Raw genomic sequence first — 19,742 nt, 5'->3', positions numbered from 1 at the left:
TGCGACTCTTGGGGTCTGTGTCTCCTTGCTGACTGTTCCCGGCTTAGGAACTCACCGGAGAGAAGATGCGCCTAGCAGCTTTTTAAACAGCTCTGAAACACATATCTCCTCTCAGTAGTACTGCACACCACAGTGAATTTCTGACAGCCATCACTGCACAGCAAAGAAGTTCAGTGTCACATCTCCTGGGACAGGAGGCACAAAAGAATTTAGAAAATGCTTTTGTGTTAAGAAATGAGTGACTGGGGTTGGTGGAAGCTGTCAGAGGATCTGACCCTAGGGAACATTGTTAGGGTGTTAGGGTGCACACAGCTCACTTCCTCCTTAGCATCTGGCAAATGCAGGGGTCCAGGCTAGAGTCTCTTTGTCAGATCTGTGAGGTCAGGACTAGGTTTCCTGCATTAAAACTCTGGGAGCCTTTTCTGCATGTACGTGACCTGGAATGTACAGACCTGAGAACATTGCTAAGCAGTCCTGCTGAGCTCCAGCTGCCCAGGAGGGGAACTGGAGCTGGAAGATGGCTGTGGTCTGCCTCTCAGCCAGAACTCACCTTCCTCTTAAGATGCCGTGTGTCTTTCACCCAGATTCTATTGCTCTGCTTTCTATTTCAGCAAGCCTGCCAAAAGTAGTCCCTCCATCTCTTCTCTCTCTCCTCTCCTTCCCCCATGCCCAGCAGGCTGTGTTTGCTGAAGCCACCAGTGATCTCTACCCTCCCTTGAACAGTGTCTTGACCCCTCTGTAACAGCTGGGCGAGTGCACATGCTTCTAATTGCCTCTTTTCTCTGACCTCTGGCTGGTTTGCACCTCCGTGACTGCTTATGATCCTTGCTCCTTCCCTCCACATCCTCAGGCCTCTGTATGTCTCCTCCTCCCTGTCCAGTAATTCCCAGCATTCCTCACTGTGGTGGTTTGAATGAGAAGTGGCTCGCTCTCATGGACTCATATATTTGAATGTTTGGTCGCCAGTTAGTAGAAGTATTTTGGGAAGGAATAATTGATCTGGCCATGTTGGATGACACATGTCACTGGGGGATAGGTTTGAGATTACAAAAACTCATGATCCCTCATCTCCCTCTCCCTCGCTTTCCCCCTCCCTCTCCCTCTCCCTTCCCATCTCCATCCCTCCCTCCCAGCCCCACTCTCTCTCTGTGCCTGATGCTATGGATATTATATAAGCTCTCAACTACTGCTCCAGTGTCCTGCCTACCAGCCTAGCTGCTATTAGCCTTCCCACCATGATAGGAACTGGCTTTCTGAAACAGTTGTAAGCATTCTCCCAATTATATCTTTCTTTTATAAGTTGCCTTGGTCATAGTATCTTTTCACAGGGATACAGCAGTAACTAAGACACTCTCCTCTCCTTTGAAACCAAGATGCCATCTTTAACTATCTCCTCATGTTTCCTGGGATGTCTACCTAGGACTACCCTACCTCACAGAGACAGTATGAACTCTTGACAACTATCTAGACTACAAAATCTATCTTCCTGTTTTCCTAAGGCCCCAAAGCAGGTGTCCTAGGTTTTCTACTTTTGATTGCTCATAGTAAAGTCCTTATGAAAGTCTAGATTCTGCTTTATTTCATACCCCACACTTGTGTGGCCAGCAAACCTTCCTAGCTCTACCTTTCAAATACAGAGCCCAGCTGCTCATCAGTTCTTTACTCCTACAAACATCAAAGTTCTGTGTCTCTGGCCTATGTTTCTATAGTGGCCATTTAGTTTTTCTCACTGCTTCTAATGCAGTGACTATTCTGTATTGAGCTATATTCCCCTCCAAAGAGGGCTCCCACCTATCTAACAAGTGTGTTTCTTATGATTGAAGATTCTGCCAGCTAGGAGCAAAATCTTGAGATGGCTTTGGGTAGAAAGACCAAGGGAAGGTCTCGAACTCTTCCCTTGAAGTAATCATGTCTTGGAAGGCATCTGTGCCTGTGATGGGTGGTCAGAAACCTTTATCCTGTTATCCTGATGATCAGCCTCCTGCTCATCTCGTTAGTCCATGATCTCTTGGCTCTACCCCCAAATGCTTTTTCCTCCATTCCTTCTCTAACCACACACTACTATTTTTAGTCTGTTCAACTTTGCTCTTTAGTCCCACTAAAAATCTCCAATAGCCAATATGTCCACATCATATCCCGAAGGCTTTGTTATTTAGAAATTGCTTTCTCCATGTAAAGTGCTCCATCAGTCTTAATGTTAACCTCCAATAAGGCTTTAGGGCATGGGTTTAGCTTGTCCAAGTTCTCTGTGAAGATGTTCAGAGTAGCCTTTATTATAATCAGAGATTGTATCCATCTTCAATTACTCCCCTAACATCCTTGTCACCTGAGTCATCTATAGCATCCTGCATGCAGCACTTCAGGATGACTAGCCTGCTTCTCCAAATCCTTTACACTTTCCCCAAAGCTTCTTTCACATAGTCTAGTACAGTTATATCAGTGGACCAATTCTTTGGGACTAATTTTCTGTATTAGGCTATTTTCCATGGATATAATATAATACCTAAAGCTTAGTATTTTGTAAAATATAAGGTTGGACTGCAAAGATAGCTCAGTGGTTAAGAGTAAATATTGCTTTCACAGAGGACCCAAGTTCAATTCCTAGCACCCATACAGAACAGCTGACAATTGCCTGTGACTCTAGCTCCAGGGAGATCCCATGCTTCTGGCTTCTCGCTGTCGCCGGCATCCTCACGTGTACAGATCACTGCACACATACACTTAACTAAAAGTAAAATAAATCTAAAATTTTAAATGTGTCTATTACAGGGCTTTAAAGGTTAAAAGTCCAAGTACCATGATTCCAGCTGTGAAACCTCTGGGCTGCGTCACATTGTAGCAGATGATATTGTGACAATGGGGCATATCAGGAAGCCAGCAAGCAAGTAGGGAATCAAGCTTGATATCTATAACTTTCTCATAAGAACTTACGAGAATACTACTAGAACAATTTTCATTTTAGTACCCTCAATAGCTCAACTACCTAACAACAGACCCTTTGAAGGTTATAGCAACTCCAAGAATCCCCACATTGGAGACGAAACTTTTAACATACAAATCAGTGAAGGATAATCTACACCCTAGCCACTGCCAGCTCCTAGCCCATCATAGCCACCTATAATGTCTCCTTCTCTAACTCTCCCCCTTCCCTTACAGCACAGGAGATGAACACAGCCGAGGGAACTGGGGTCACTTTGACCAAGTGGCTGCACTGCAGTGGGTCCAGAACAACATTGCTAACTTTGGAGGGGACCCAAGTTCTGTGACCCTCTTTGGCGAATCAGCAGGTGGCGAAAGTGTCTCTGTCCTTGTAAGTATTCCTGGCACCAAGCCCCGTGTCTAGGGTTGAAGTGGCTGCTGATGCTATTGAAGACCATTCAGTCTAGCCATGGGCACATTGGCTGGCAAGACTTGGATTCAGATTGACTGTACTTGTGGCTCAGTATCAGGCAATTTAGAACTAAATACCAAGAGCTCCCAAGAGGAGCTGAGTAGTGAGTAGGTGAGGTCTGAGTAGACCTTACCTTTGTGTCCTGGAGCCAAAAGAATGTCCAGCTGAGCCTGTGACCATACTGTTCCTACTCCTCTCTTTTGGTTGAGTTCTCTCTTCTTCCTAATCACTTTGGTTTTGCAACTCATGTAACTTGGGGTGAATAAAGAGATGCCAACGATCAGCTAGAAAGTCACCATTTGGCTGGAAACTCCACTTACAGGTAGGGAGAATGTTAGCATTGAGAGCAGAAAGGGCTTCCTCTGAGGTTGCCGTGTGGCATGTTCATGCTCTCTGGGCCTAAGGCACTGTACTTTAAGGGAAGTCAGTGAGAGAGGGGAAGAGCATGGAGGGTAACAGAGAGGGGCAGGGAGGGGCAAAGGAGGTCACAGACAGCCTATGATGTGAGTGAACTTGCCACTATAGAGATGGGAGCACACTGAGGGAAGCTATAGAAAAGCACAGGGAGCTGTCCAGTGAGATGATCCTCCTGGGAGCTGTACAAAATCCTCCAGGCATCTCAGAGCTGGGTCCATCAGCCCGATTACCTTTTCAACATGTATCAGATTCATAGTGGAATATTCACTGGATAATATTTTATATTTTAAAAGATTTAAAAGGAGAAAAAAAAAAGATGTCAGAGAAAGAAGTCATCCACAGTCCCAGCACCCAAGTGATGTCTCTGTGGCATCTTAATATCCATTTCTCTTGTCTTTCTCTGACAGCTTTATCTCTATCTCGGGCCTCTGTTTACCATTTCCCTACCCCACCTCTTTATCTCTTCTATGTATCACATAACATTTTAAGAAAAAACTTCCCTCAGTATACCCCACAGCAAACACTCCCTAAAATGCAAATCATCTTTCCTTGGTACTTGCTTTTACAATAACATAGTATTCCATTATAAAACATTTTTATTACCCAGTATTATAATATTTGAACTTTTAAAGTTTTCTCTCATTTTTACTATCATATACACAGTGAATTTTGTTTCTTTTCACTTTATTTAATTTGTGTTTGTTGGGTTTTACAAATTATTTTATAAATATGTTTAAAATATATTTTATATTTTATAAAAATAATATAAAATAAAAATAATATAAAATAAAATAATACAAAATATTAAAATATAAAATATATTTTTCAATATATTTTGATCAGGTTCTTCCCCTCCCCCAACTCCTCCTACCCATCAACTTTATGTTTTTTGTCTTAAAAGAAACCAAAGCAAACAAAAATCAAAGCCAAAAACACAAAGAACAAAACAACAACAACAAAAAAACAAATAAACAAATGAACAAAAAAAAAAGCAATAAAAAGCATTCCTATACAAAAACCATTTTCTTCTTGTGTTGTTAGCCAATTACTCCTGAGCATGAGACCTGCTCTTGAGTGTGTTTAATATACACTTGATGTGTACCTAGTATTCCACTGAAAAAAAACCTTCTAAATATCGGTCTTTATACCCACAGGTAAGTATAATCCTTACCCCTCATCAAGGAAATGTCTTTAAAATAATCTTACGGAGGCTCATTATCCTTTTCTCTGGGACATTTCTGAGTAATAGGGACACTGAAATAGACTTTGTAGCTAGGAACTGCAAATCTTTCTTTCCAGTGTTGCTGATTTTCATAGTGGGTGCATGCCACATATTCCCAACTCTAGCCCTGACTCTGAGGAAAGCTGGGAAGCAAACAGAGGCAAAGAAGGAAGGAGCGGTCACATCCAGTGAGAACCAGAATCTGCAGCCAAGGGGTATCGGTAGAGGAAACCTTACAAGATGAGCAGGTCAGTTGCCATCTCTCTTGAGCATAAACTCTCCTCCTCTCTTCCTTCCCAGGTTTTATCTCCACTGACCAAGAACCTCTTCCACAGGGCCATTTCTGAGAGTGGTGTGGCCCTCACGCCATGTCTGTTTAGGGAGAATACAAGGCGTGCGGCTGAGGTAGGTCATCAGGGTAGCCCATTCTAAGCTCTGCAAGAACCTTCAAGGAAAATTCTCATTGAGTTATTCAGGTGATATCCCTAAGTATAGGAAGAGCGTTAGAGACAACACTCGTTCTCTCAATGTCTAGTTAGGAAACATGATTTATTGAGGTCATTAAGTGATCAGTGCCAAGCTGAGACCCAAGCTCAAGACAATGACCTGTCAGCTCACTGCAATGTCCACTGAGCACATGGTTCCAAGTGTACCAAAACAGGCTAGGCTGGACAGTGATCAATGGCCTATAATTACATATTTGTCAGAATCTGAGTTCCGGTGCTCTGCTTGCAGGCTATGGATCTGGGATGATTCCTCCCTGAGGCCCTGGTAACCTGGCAACCTAGAAAGCATCCATTCTACTTAAGGAGATTCATTTTTTTTTTAAATTGTGTAACCAATGGTAAGGTTTCAGTAATAAGAAGATGCATAAAGGAAAGAGAATAACCGTATCTGATGAAATCGCAAAAATGAAAAAAAAAAAAACAAAAACAAACAAACAAACAAAAAAACAGTTAGTGAGAACATAGGCAATAAGTAAGAACCAGAAAGATCAGAAAGAAGCAACATATTTACCTGGTGAGCAGAGGATAGCCCAAGAAGGAACGGTATGTGCAAATGTTCTGTGCAAATGTCCCATGCAAAGGAGAATCCTGTGAGGAAGAATGAGGGAAACCTGGTGTGGCCAGAGCAGACAGGAGGAACAGAGAACAGTCAGCCAAGTGCATCCCGCCATCATCCTCTATCCATCTGTGCCTCCTCCTCCAACCAGTTTGCTTCCAGTCCACATGGGTACCACATCTGCCCTCGAGATTACAAATTTTCTCTAGGTTCATGAAAAAGGTAGCTTTGTTCTGTTATGTATGGGGTGGCAGAGGAGTATTTTTGCTTTGACAGTTCTCCCTAACAACAAAATATGAAATCAAAAGGTACAATTTGGGATTACATGTGTCTATCCACTGTTTCACACTGTCGTTCTTAAAACAGTGGGCTTTTAAATAACCATAACCATGTTATCAGAGAAATGGCAACTAAGACACTAACGTGTAAGTGACTCATGTCACAATTCATTCAGTAACAGGGCAATGCTGCTCAACCCACAGCCTTCACCTGCTGGTCTAGAGCACTTTCTGCTATCACATCCCAAAACTGGGCTTGAGATAGTGCCATGGACTGGGTTGCTGTGGGGACCTCTTGTTCCATGGGATGAGAGTTCTGGTCAGATGGGCAAAGAATTTGGCAAGTGACAAACAGAGTCGACACAAAGAAGTGCTGAGTCTGAGTGGTTTTCTTAAAAATGGCATTAGACTTCTACAGTCATTACCAAAGAGAAAAGAAAAATCTGGCATCTCAGCAGTTGAGGTACATCTGAGGCCACCTGAAACACACTGGGTCTAAAGTAGCCACCTCTTCTGGACAGGTGAAGCACTCTGGGCCCGGGGGGCTGCGGACTGCATGGGGCTCGAAGCTCGAATGCTCTGTCTCTAATGCCTGAATCTTGAATCTGAATGTGTATGTACAAAGTGAAAACCAGGCTTATATAGTATACAGAAAACAGGGTGAGTGACAAAAGTCATGTAGGCAGGTGAGGGCCACATCAAGGTCAGTAAAATCAGACAGCAAGACAGAAGTCAAGTAGGCAAGTGATGGTCACATCAAGGTTGGTAAGATCAGGCATCCAGGTGCAAAGCAGAAGAGCAGTGGTGCCCTTCCTGCTGGGACTATCTTGGCAGTCCCAAGCTAATTCTCTGGGTCTGTCAGAGGCAAGCACCAGGAAGTCCCAATCTAGCAGTTCTTGAGAATGCCCTTAAGTGAGGGAAGCCCTTCAATTACTCTCTGTTATGTAAAGCAATTCTGTCTTCTGTGGGACTGCTCTGAGAATTCTAACTATGTGTACAATTAGCAATAGTGCCTGACCTCTATTCCTAACTCTGAGGATACCCTGTCTGATAAAGCAGTTTCCTTGTGAGAAATGCCAAGCTAACGACAGCTTGGTAATAAGTTAAGATATATTGGAAGACTGTGCTGGCCAGGAAACAATGCTTAATCTTAGTTTTAACTATTTACGAATCATTTCTTGGGGCACCTTTATGCCTGAATAAGAAGGAATGTTGAGTATTTGAAAGACTAATCTGGAACATGTCTGAGTTAGGAGATGCCAGTGACTAACTGAATACCTAGGAGGCAAACTCCCTTTGAAGCTATATGCCTCTGGTCCGTGATCATGCCTTCAAGCCTGACACTGCAGACTTTATTGGAGTAGACAAGTGGGCATGGCAAGATAGAATCCCTCTCTGTGTGTTCATGGAGGGGAGAGACAATGCCATTTATCTGTGCTGTTCCCTGTGATCGCTGCAGCAAGTTGCCATTGCTACGGGGTGTCCGGCCACTACATCAGCCGATATAGTTCACTGTCTGCGTGAGAAGACAGAGGAGGAACTCTTGACAACAACCCTGAAGATGGTAGGTGTGGCTAAGTCAGTACTCCCCACACTCTGTCCTAGGTGCAGTGCTCCTCATGTCCTGAACAACTACGTAGAGACCTTTCTTTTACAGTGTCAGCCCTCTGATACAAGTTAGATGTTTTTACTGCAAAATGATTCAAATGTCAAAAGTGTTCAAAATGTTATGTTGAAAAAATGCATAACAATATCCCAGGATTCTCAAAACAGTGATTTTGCTATTATAATAGATGAATGTATTGTAACAAGTTAAGCATTTTCTATTCACAGAAGTGACAACTGTCCTAAATTTTAGGGCTGGAAATACTAAGCATAAAATTTTTTTTCAGAAGTGTTATAATTTGTCTAACACTAGATTAATTGACTTTATGAAATAGAACTTGGCAAGTATTTTTCCTAGTTTCAATCTTCCCTAGTCTTTCTGTAAGTTTTGAATTAGGAAGGATCAAGAATAGAGATACATAATTAACAATGATAAACTATCAATTATAAGTTAGTAGTGGTCTGATTCTAGGATAACCACACATTTATCTGTTTATTCATCTATATATCCATCATCCATTTATCCAGCCACTTATCTACCTATTAAGCACAATGTACTGCCACAAATGCAATAGCAGTCCATCTATATTGCTTCATTTACCTGTTCTTGACTGTTTTAATACCTACGCATCATCCAATCACTGTTAATTTACACTCACCATCCATTCCAACCAAATGAGGATATATTGTTGTTACCTTCTCATTATTGCTCTCTATGCATTAATTCATCCAATTCACCAATATGACCATCATATACTATATAACCATCCATCCATTCAGATGTCTACCCAGATGAGGTAAGAAGATAGACTGTGCACTCATTACATCCAGCTAAAATGCTTGAAAGAAAGATGACACTAGAAGAGATAATCATGATTCTCTGTTGCCACAAGGAGGCTTGTTAGAGCAAATACCCAGAATACACAGCATCTGAGGCCACATGACCTAGTCCCTTCATTGGGAAGATATGAGTGTGAGGTCAGAGAAACTTAAAACTTTGAACCTCCTACCTCCCACTCTTGCTTTCATTCTTTCTCAGTGCTAGCTGCTAGAGGATAATTCTATACCCCATAATATCCCCCATTAGCACTGGGCACTGCCTGTTTGCTCTGACAATTTAGATTCTCATAAAATGATCAAACTGTTGGAAGAAAGCATGATCGGTTTTTAAAGCTTGGAGACAAATACTTCAGTGATTCTTCTTGTAACAGAAGAATAAAAAGGCATATAAGGAAAGGTGGGCACACTAACTGTGTCATCTCTAGAGCTGGGGTCCTCACGCTGGGTCCAAGGGTCTGTCTCTTTGCTTGTGTCTATCCATCTTTGTCTTACTCCACCACCATGTTCTCATGTCCAGTAGAGCTCAGGTCTTCCCACACTGGGCCCAGCCAAGGAGGGACCAGAACTGAAAACTTGACAACTCAGAAGTGTAGCTAAAGTTCAGCCTTGGTACAGGGCCTTTTGCTCATCACATCGGCTTTTGTCTCCACAGAAATTCTTTGCTCTTGATTTGCTTGGAGACCCCAGAGAGGTAAGGATCTCTGCTTTTCCATTATAGGTGCCAAGTCTTAAGACCTTTAAGCTTCAATTAACTATGGAGCAAAGAATTATTCTTATAAAATACTAGTTACTCTCAGCACGCATGCTGCAGAAGCCCAGAGAAGGAAGTCCCTTGCCAGAATAACATAGCCAGGAAAACCACAGGCAGAGCTGTGTGTCACAGTACAGGGTGACTAATGAGGAGCTCAGCCTCATGGGCTCAGGGATTTCCTTCTCATTTACATTTCCTGCTCATAGTATGGCCCTGTAGGAGGAGAATAGACTAGAACCTTCCATGGAAGGGGCAAAGGTGCTTCCGTAAGGACCTGAGGAGTCTTCACTGAGATGCTCAGGACTGATACACTTGGCTCTCCAGTTCCAGCCCTGTCTTCCCACCTTCTGGCAGTGCCCTTTGACCTGTGACATCTGCTGTGCAAATGTCAAATATCTATAGTCCTGTTCTACACTCTCTCCCTGGGTGTCCTAGCAATCCACTGATTGTCTTTGTGAGGCTGTTGTGGGGTTCTTTTAGTCATTCATCAAAGTTTTACAATGAGGTGAAAACCAGCTCTGCAACTGGGATAGAGCAGTGAACAGATGGTACTCTCGACCTTCCTGAAGCCTTCCCATGCCAAGGGGAGGGGTGCATCCAACAGAGTAAATGAAATAGAGCAATGTGGACTTGTCTACATGTAAATGAGGCTATCCCACAAGGTACTAATCTGACACCTATAATGTCTGATGAGGCTGCAGAAAGAGGAGAAAGAAGCTAAATCTATGTATGTGTTCATGGCATGAGGAAGGATATTAAAAATGTATAATAGACAATATAGTTGTGAAAAAGAAGCCAGAAAAACTACAGTTATGTTCCTTAGTGTCAGGAAAATGTTGAGCTTTTCCTCGAGGCACCCAGTGCAAAGTGATCCACTTCTCTTACATAGAACAGTGCTCCACAGTCAGCAGAAAATTCCACAAATGGGCTTCTATGGCAAGCTATAGTCAAAATGTTAGGTATTAGATGTTATCAATTATTAAGTGAGAGAGCTAAAAGGATGGCTCAGAGATTAAGAGCACTTGCAACTGTTGCAAGGGACCTGAGTTTAGTTCCTAGGGCCATTACTGGCTCAAAATCCAATGTCTCTTCTGGCCTTTGTAGAAACATGCACTTACATGCATGTACCCCACACAGACATATGCACATAATTAAAGTTAAGATAAATCTTTTAAAATTGCATTAGTGAATTTCATGTTTCAACTTGGATTCCATTTCTATGGAACTTCATTATATATACAAATATTCCAGAATGTATCCACAAGTCAAAGTTCTAACCCTTTGTTGAAACTTAATCACTTTGGGGGCATTGAACTTCTCTGGTCACTGCCCAGGCTCATGTAGTTTGATAGTGTGGGTTTCACCGACAGACAACAAAGAAGACACAGGGGTTGTCTGGAATAAGTAACCACATATTGCTTTGCCCCCCAGAGCTACCCTTTCCTGACCACTGTGATTGATGGGGTACTTCTACCAAAAGCACCTGAAGAGATCCTGGCTGAGAAGAACTTCAACGCTGTGCCCTACATCGTGGGTATCAACAAGCAAGAGTTTGGCTGGTTTATTCCAACGGTGAGAAAATAGTGATCTCATAAACCTAACCCCAGAACCCAACTTTATCTGCACTCAGGATTTCTTCCTTTTTCTTTGAATCCATGGAAGCTGTTCCCATTGTCACAAGTAGGCATCTCCATGGAAACAGTCTCCAAGATGGTCCAGTTGTGCTCTGGGAAGGGCGGTCCCAGGAGCTCCTCCCTTCACATTCTTTGCCTTTCTCTAAAGAATCCTGACACATTCCAAGTGAGAGATCTGTAATGATGATAAGTGCCAGCTCTTGTTAGCCCAAAGACCAGAGAGTGATAGAAATTGTTCAGATGAAATAGCTAAGGACACCAAGAAAGGAGAGGGAGCCGGGAGTTCAGGAGTCAGGCTAGAACACAGCTGCTTCCACCTTGAAGTTGGACTCACGCCCCAGAGAGCTCCACAAGCACACTAAGTTGTTTTATTACAAATACTAGAGAAGATTGTTCTACTTAAATGAAAAATGTCATACAAAAGGAAAACGGGAGTTTTTGTGCTAAAAATAGTGAAAAATACATATTCAAGTAGAATGATGCCGTTCATTTAGTAGTAAGACTGCATTCTGCGTTAGGAAAGAGATGGACTACAAAATTAGCTCAGATCCCTGCCACCAACAGTGGGAGAGATTTCAATGCTACGATGTTCTCCAAGAGCCAGTGTGCTAGAGGGAGTGAGTCTGTGTGGCCAGATACAGAATTGTTGGTCCATACTCATCTGCAGGAGAAACATCCTTCTCTTTGTGGAAAGATTCAGATCTGTAAGTTAAAGTTGAGCCTATTATCAAAGTTAAGGATTTTTTTTCCTTCCATAAAAACTGGAAGAGAAAAACAGAGCAATATCCTCAAATGCTTTTGGGGTTTTTTTGTTTGTTTGGTTGGTTGGTTGTTTTGTTTTGTTTTTTTACTTCAAAGAAGCTTCAAAAAGAGAAAATTTCCCTCTGTCCTCGAGGAAACTGTTTTGACTGAGGCATTAATACCTCAAGGAGTATCTTAAAGATTGGTAAGTGGAAGCATTCTGCAGTAGCTGCTTCAACAGAGGCCAGGGACAGCCTGTTCAACCTCAGGTTTTCTCCTGGCAGTACCGAGCTTCCCAAGTAAGCATGACAGGGGATGAGTCATACTTTTACAACCATGCTGATACTAGATTGTCTCTGACTGCAGAGTTTTCACACATTGGCATATGATAAGAGCTTTACAGTTCTCGATACAGAAATATTTCAAAGATTATCAAATGACACAGCTATAATGGTTGCTGGTGGATTCCTCAGTCACATTGTTTGGTAGTGGGATGTCTTGGGACTTCTACCCACTGGTTCTTGGTTTCTAAATGCCTGCTCTTTATTTTCTCTCACTGCCTGGAGGATCTTGTGTGTATTCCGACTTTATAAACCAACATATGCTCACACATACTTACAAATGCATTTAGACTTATATACACATCCACACACTACACACTCATGTACACACAGACACAAAGAGTCAGCTTCTGCTAAACACGTTTTAAATCTCTTTGTATTCTTTCAGTTTCTGAATAAATCCATCAAGTTAACTACTATTGTCTAATTCATCAGAACTCATGCACATCAGGGCCTGCAAACACCTCCATTCTGCATCAGTTTGGTTGACGGGTTTGGTTATTCCCGTTAATTCCCAACAATTGACAAATAACTAACCATTCTTTAACAGATGATGGGCTATCCACTTTCTGAAGGCAAACTGGACCAGAAGTCAGCCACATCTCTCCTGTGGAAATCCTACCCACTTTCTGTAAGTATCAATGGAATCTGGGAGATTCAAGGAAGGGCTGAGGGTTCACCCTGAGTCACAGCTCAAGTAAAAGGTAGATTAAAAGGGAACTAGAATCTGGAGTTCCCACCATACAGTAAGTATTAACATGGCACTAAAGATGGTCATAGTTAGTCAGAGTCTTCTCAGTAGGCTGGAAAACATACATTGCTCATTGCTTGGGGGTGAGCTCTTTCTTGATTTATTTCAGAATATCTCTAAGGAACTGACTCCAGTGGCCACTGAGAAGTATTTGGGAGGATCAGATTGCCCTGACAAAAAGAAAGACCTCTTTTTAGACATGATGGGAGATGTGTTATTTGCTGTGCCATCCGTGACTGTGGCTCGCTATCACAGAGGTGAGTCTTTGGGGACTGGACAACAGAGGGACTCTCACTCCCAGTATAGTCAAATGTGGAAACTGATGGGGGTAATGACTCAAAGGTTCATTTCCTATGGTCCAGAGGTGGTATGGGGTATATTCTACATTTCCTTTTACATGAAGAGTTTCTCTTTTACATGAATCTCTATGCCTGGGCACACATGCAAGTAGTCGATTTGGGAGTTAATCTCATTCACCACTTATAAGGAGATGAGAATATGATATTGGAAAGAGACCAGTCAGTGATTCACTACCCAAGAGGGAGTTGCCAGGGAGTTCATGGAGTCATGCAGAAGACACATCTCAAGGTTATCCCATCTGAGTGGCAAAGGAAGTAGGCATACCCTTCAGCACACACTTGACATTGGTTGAATGTTATCTCAGTGAGTTAGTTCCTTGATTCCTTGACCTGTTCACACATGGACACGGTTATCTGTATCAATAACCAAAGCCTCAGCCGAAGAGCTTCAGGTGCTAGAGCTAACCTGCCTGTAAACAAGAGGTATGTGTGAGGCATAGCAGCATCTGCTACAGGCTCCTGATGTGAACTTACGCTGGTGTATATAAAGTGCAAACACTTGGCAAGTTTGGTAGGGTCTGCCGAGAGTCTTTAGCAGTAGGAGATAGATAACTGATAGGCAGTCAGGCCAGATGAGAGGGAATATATTGAGGGAATTAACTTGTGGGATTATTAAGGCCAAGAATTCTGGGGTCAGAAACAGTTCAGAGACCCTGTGGTTCTGATAAAATGACTACAGGATTGAAAGCCATAGGGCCTGAGAAGCTAATGGCGCTTTTCAATCTAACCCCAGCAGCCAGAAGCGCTTGGAGAGCCTTGGTGTAAGTCTCCAAGTCCAGGTTTGAACATCCTGGTGTCCTAGGCAGGTGTTCAAGGTCAGAAGAAGAAGCTCCAGGAGAGAGGACATGAGGTTCTCTCTGTTTTCTTCTTTGTGAAGCCCAGCAGGTCAGATGACACCTGTCCATACTGAGAGTAGAACTTCCCCATTTAGTGTAAAGTCATATGTCAGTCTTCCCTAAACACTGCTCACACCCAGAAATAATACTTGATGGTTTTCTAGTAGTCCTTCATTCACTCAAAATGATGCCTAAAAGTAACTTTCAGAGAACCTGCTCATGTTCAGAGGGTGCCATAAGGCAGCTTGTTCACAGTACTAGGGCTGGAGGAAAAGTGGAACAAGCCACACAGGATTAAAGACTACACAGGACCTAAAGCTCAGAGGCAGAGGGCTCTAGGACATGAGGGAAGAGGGATCGGGGGACCATTGTTGTCCACACCTGGCCTTTGTCCAGCTCAACACATAGATGTGTGAGTACTCTGAGGGCTGACGTGGGTCTTCTCTGGGACTTCCCAATGTTGTCCCAAGGGAGTGGAGGTAAGGTAGGATGTTATGAAAGCCTGCAACCCACCTAAAGGTGAGATGTGTTCTTCTAGGTGCTGTTTGCAGAGCCTCCCAGGACCCTTTCCTGCTGATTGTTTTTACTCAAGTGTCTATGTCCCATTTCCCATTGATGATTTGTTTTATAATTGTCCAAATTTCACTAATCTCATCTCAGTGGTTTGAGGCAAGAGGTTTAAAACCAGTCACACTGACTAAAGAGAAATGTTCTCTTCTCCAGACTGCAGCTTGCGGTTCCTTCTGCAGTCATTTTCCTCTTGTAGTTGGCTGGGTTTGTCAGCAAATTGTTCATGACCTTATAGTGACTGTTTAGTAAGTGGATCACAGGACCATGAAGGGATACTTGTTCAAAACTCCAATTCTTCCTAAACCCTAGGACAATGGTGGTGGCTGAGAAGGCAATTCAGTAAAGCCAACTCTGTATCCTCAGGCTGAGGTGTCATAACTGTCTGCTATTTTATGGATGAATATTTAATAACATGGAAAATGATTACACTATGCTGCAAGATGTCTTGGACACTATTACCCAGTTTATATAGAGAAAGATATATGCTTAAACATCAAGGGTGGGATCATGAGGAATATTTTTCTTTTTTTCTATGTTTTTCAAGATTCTTACAGAAAGCAATCAGGGAAAAAGAGTCAGATTTTTTGCACCACCCTGATTCGCGGTTCAGAGACACTTTCTGCTGGCATCTATGCTGTCCTCTGACCACTACTACTGAGGTACCTGGGATGCAAGGCTTAGTACATAAGCAAAAGTATTATCTGATACAGTGACTCAGTGGCTGGAGCAATGTTGCATCGGCTTAGATGTGACATCTTTGGTGGTGAGAGAGAAAGTCAAAGAACAGGAGAAGAGAGGCAAACTCATTTCCCTTCATGCCTAATGGTCTTAATGCTCACATCCAAGCAAGATTCAAATAAGAAACTTCAGTTTCATAGTTTCACGAAACCCAAAAGCTCATGTTCTTCCTAGACTTGCATGTACTACTTAGGCAGGAAGCTTGGATATTCAGTAAAAAAAACCAAACCAAAACAACAACAACAACAACAAAACAATATGTTTAAATTCCAGCTTTACCAACATTAGTCCCAAGCACCAAGCAAGCTCCTAGGATCCCCTAAAGCTGTGTGTCCCTCCTAGCTGTGGATTTTGGGGGCTGTTATACCACCCATGTGTATCTGGTAGCATGCATACCTGAGTCCGTGTCTTCTCAGATGCTGGAGCCCCTACGTACATGTATGAGTTTAAGTATCGCCCAAGCTTTGTGTCCGACCTGAGACCCAAGACAGTGATCGCAGACCATGGAGATGAAGTTTACTCTGTTTGGGGGACACCATTTTTAAAAGGTAATGGCTCACTGTTGGGTTGAACTTCAAGTTAAGAGCCTTGGGGTCTAGTCTTTATTTGGTGGCCTTAAGCAAATGTCTCCCCTCCGAATCCTAGTTTCCTAACATGTTCATGTTAGTTATTTTATACATTTCTGTGGCAAAATACCTGCCCAAGGCAATTTAAGGAAAAAGGGTTTGTTTGCGCTCACAGTTTCAAAGGGCCACCACCTTCTACACAGTGAAAAAAGCATGGTAGCAGGGCCATTGGGTTGGTTGCTCACACTGTACCAGCAGTTAGGAATCAGAGAGCACTAGGAAGTGGATTTAGGGTATAAGCCTCAAGAGTCACCCACAGTGACCTGCTCCCTACAAGTCTCTACCTTCTAAGAGTTCTACAGCTGCCCCAAACAGGACCACCAGCTGGAAACCTAGTATTCCAACATACAACCATAATGGGGACATTTCACATTCAAACTATAACAAAGACAGAACTACATCAAGCAGTTTATTGTCCCCCCCTCCTCTAACAGGCATAAAGAACCTTCATGATCCTGACCTGTAATGTCACTGAAACAAATGCTGGGTTACCTACAGGGCTCTGCCTCAAGCAAGAATACCACTGTTTGAATTTCTAATTTCAGGAGCATATAGGATGTGAGAGAATAGACAATTAGGGCTAGTGTTAAGCTTGGATGGGATCTAATATATATATATATATATATATATATATATATATACCCATATCTCACTTATATGCCAAATATCAAAATTTTGTATAATATATAATGATATGTAATGTATTAAAATGCATTATGCTTATATAATATATTAAGTATAATCATATATAAAATATATTAACTATATAAGCATGTAATATATTTAATATATAATAACATATATTTAAAAAATCTTCTCACAAATATTTTCAGCATCATTACTCACAGCATGTGTAGGTGACCCATGACCCATATCATGGCTATGCATAGCAGACCAGTATCTCTGGGTGCCTCACATTTAGGTGAGCCCTTAGAACACTAACAATTCTGATATATTTCAGAATCTATGTAAATGAGAGAATGTGAAAAGATGCAGACATCAGCAACTTATGAGGCAAAGGAAACTCTAGGGTTTAGTGTTGCAAGAGCAGATGACCATGAGAAACAAAGGCAGCCCATTCACGGGTGAACTATGTGCCCATTTGTGAGTCCTAGATAGTCCAAGCTTAAACAGAACATTCAGCCAAACTCTTCTATGAATGTGGATTCCTACTCAGCAGGTATATGGTAATAGTGAATTTCTGAACACTCCTGACTGATGCTAACACTGCCCATGAACCATACCATGAGCAGAAAAGGACTCTTGTCTTCTTCCCCACAGAGGGCGCCTCAGAGGAGGAGATCAACCTCAGTACCATGATGATGAAGTTTTGGGGCAACTTTGCTCGAAATGGGTGAGGCTGGTGAAAAATATAGAGCAGGTTTGGTGGGTGATGTGGGGAGCTGGGGACACTCCCCATAGGAAGGGGCAGTTTCTAAAGTCTAAATAACCAAAGTAATGGCTGTAGTGTTCTAACAATGAGAACTCTCTAAAACTGGGCAGGCTGCCCTGCAGAAGGTGAGTAAGTGTCTCTGGGGCTGCGTGGCCTCTTGTCAATGTCTATGCCAAGGCATTCCTAAAACCCTCAGAGAGATCTTGAGGACCACAGAGCATCTTTGCAAAGCTCTATTTGGTTCTCTTCTCAGGAACCCAAATGGGGAGGGACTGCCACACTGGCCAGAGTATGACGAGAAGGAGAGTTACCTTCAGATTGGAGCTACCACCCAGCAAGCCCAGAAGCTCAAAGACAAGGAAGCAGCTTTCTGGACCAGCCTCCAGGCTACGGAGGTGGAGGAGGCAACCAAGGGAAACACTCAGACATGAAGTAGGAGGCAGCACAACCCTGGAAGCCACTAGCACCCTGGTCAGTGCTGTCCCACAGAAGGTGCCTGTAGCCCGGAGAGCTCTCTCATCTCAGGGTTGAAGAACTGTTTGGAAGTAGGCAGAAGCCAGTGAAGATAGATGTGTGTAGCTGTGGTTTGAATTTGTAAAATAAATAAAATAAATTTTTTTGAGGGGTACCAAATCAGTGTCTGTGTTTTGAACTGCAGATTAGCCCTTCCTCCCCAGAGAAAGGTAAAGAGAAGTGACTATCATCAGGGAGATTGGCCCTTGTAGGAATGGCTTGACCCGTATACTTGTTGAATCCCAGCATGCTTGGAGGTACTCATGGGGACATTGGATGTATCTGAATCACACTCAACGACGGAGCATGGGAAGCCAGGGGCATCACAGAGTAGCAATGCACATGTAAGTGTTCTGGGAAGCTCTGTTTCCTCTAGTCTTGATCTCCTCAGCAATCTCTGTTCTTCTGTTCCCAAAAAAGAATAATTCATGGGGGACACACGAGTACATCAAGTAGTCAAGAGTTGAATCACAACACACAAAGCAACAAGTATCTACTCTTCAGAAAAAGCACAAGCTGATCTGAGAAGCAATGGCCCAATCCCGGCAGATATGGGGCTTATACCTCTCCTCTACCCACTTCCTCTCCTTGCTTCCTCCAGGGTGGGTGTTTCCAAGAGGGAGGTGTTTTCTTCTTGGACATACATTCTATGAGGATTCAGACTGTTCTGTGTAACTATATAAGATGGAAGGACATGTATAGGGACTTAGAATTCACTAGGGTAACAGTGCTCAGTCCATGGCACCCTAGTAGGAAGACCCTGATCCAGCTAGAGACCACTACCACATATTGTTCTTCAGAATCTAATTTTGGACTTGAAAATAGTTCGTTTTTGTTTTGTGTTGTTGTTGTTGTTGTTGTTGTTGCTGTTGTTTTGGAGCCAGAGGGGTTGGATATAAATCCTGGAACAACCACACATCTCCAGAATCATAGAATCCCAAGACCCTGCACATATTCAGCTGTCCCAAAGCTCTTCCAGTGCTAGCCTTCAGGGGTTTGGAAGCTTCATTGTTAGTCATGAATTCCTAAACTACTGCCCATCTATAATTAACTCAACCTTTAGTCCTAGTCTTTTACCTACCAGAAGGCTGGGCCAAGAGGCCCTAAATCCCACCTGCTAATCTCTCTGCCTATGAGACAAATCATTAGCATACAAAGCATTGCATCTTAGGAGTTCTGTTGCTGTGGTGAACCAGCACTAAAAAGCAAATTAGAGAGAAAGGGGTTTATTTGGCTTACACTCCACACTGCAGCCTAGGGTTGAAAGAAGCCAGGACAGAAATTCAAATGGGACAAGAACCTGGAGGCAAGAGCTGATGCAGAGGACATGGAGGGATGTTCCTTCTGGCTTGTTCACCATGTCTTGCTCAGCCTGCTTTCTTATAGAACCCAGGACCCGCAGTAGGCTGGGCCCTCCCACCTTGATCACTAAGTAGGAAAATGCCCTACAGACAGATCTTATGAAGGCATTTCCTCAATTGAGGTTCCCTTCTTTCAGATAACTCTAGCTTGAATTAAGTTCACAGGAAACTAGCCAACATACATGGCTCTAGTGATTAAGTTTTATGCCAGAAAATGGGAGTAAAAGCTGATACCACAATGTCATAGAGCCACGAACCCAAGGATGAGTTGACATCCTTTAGAAATTCTTCTCCATGAACCTTCATTGGGTGG

At 42.8% G+C, this 19,742-nt stretch overlaps 1 protein-coding gene across 1 annotated transcript in view; it reads left to right on the top strand.

Moving 5' to 3' along the window:
- The window catches only part of LOC116067860, a 104,369-nt gene extending 86,186 nt beyond the window's left edge, over positions 1–18,183 (top strand). Inside the window, exons 32-41 of the mRNA XM_031336871.1 lie at positions 3,157–3,310; positions 5,331–5,435; positions 7,830–7,934; positions 9,468–9,506; positions 10,998–11,138; positions 12,833–12,913; positions 13,143–13,290; positions 15,953–16,084; positions 17,444–17,516; positions 17,809–18,183. Of these exons, the coding sequence (XP_031192731.1) occupies positions 3,157–3,310; positions 5,331–5,435; positions 7,830–7,934; positions 9,468–9,506; positions 10,998–11,138; positions 12,833–12,913; positions 13,143–13,290; positions 15,953–16,084; positions 17,444–17,516; positions 17,809–17,986 (1,156 nt within the window). The 3' untranslated portion in view covers positions 17,987–18,183. The remainder of the gene's footprint in view (positions 1–3,156; positions 3,311–5,330; positions 5,436–7,829; positions 7,935–9,467; positions 9,507–10,997; positions 11,139–12,832; positions 12,914–13,142; positions 13,291–15,952; positions 16,085–17,443; positions 17,517–17,808) is intronic.
- The last annotated feature ends 1,559 nt before the right edge of the window (positions 18,184–19,742 follow it).

This window comes from Mastomys coucha, unplaced genomic scaffold (assembly GCF_008632895.1).
Source record: "Mastomys coucha isolate ucsf_1 unplaced genomic scaffold, UCSF_Mcou_1 pScaffold22, whole genome shotgun sequence".
NCBI classification, from domain to species: Eukaryota; Metazoa; Chordata; class Mammalia; order Rodentia; family Muridae; genus Mastomys; species Mastomys coucha.
Note: the sequence above shows the minus strand (reverse complement) of the source record. Positions and strands in the feature narration are given on the sequence as shown.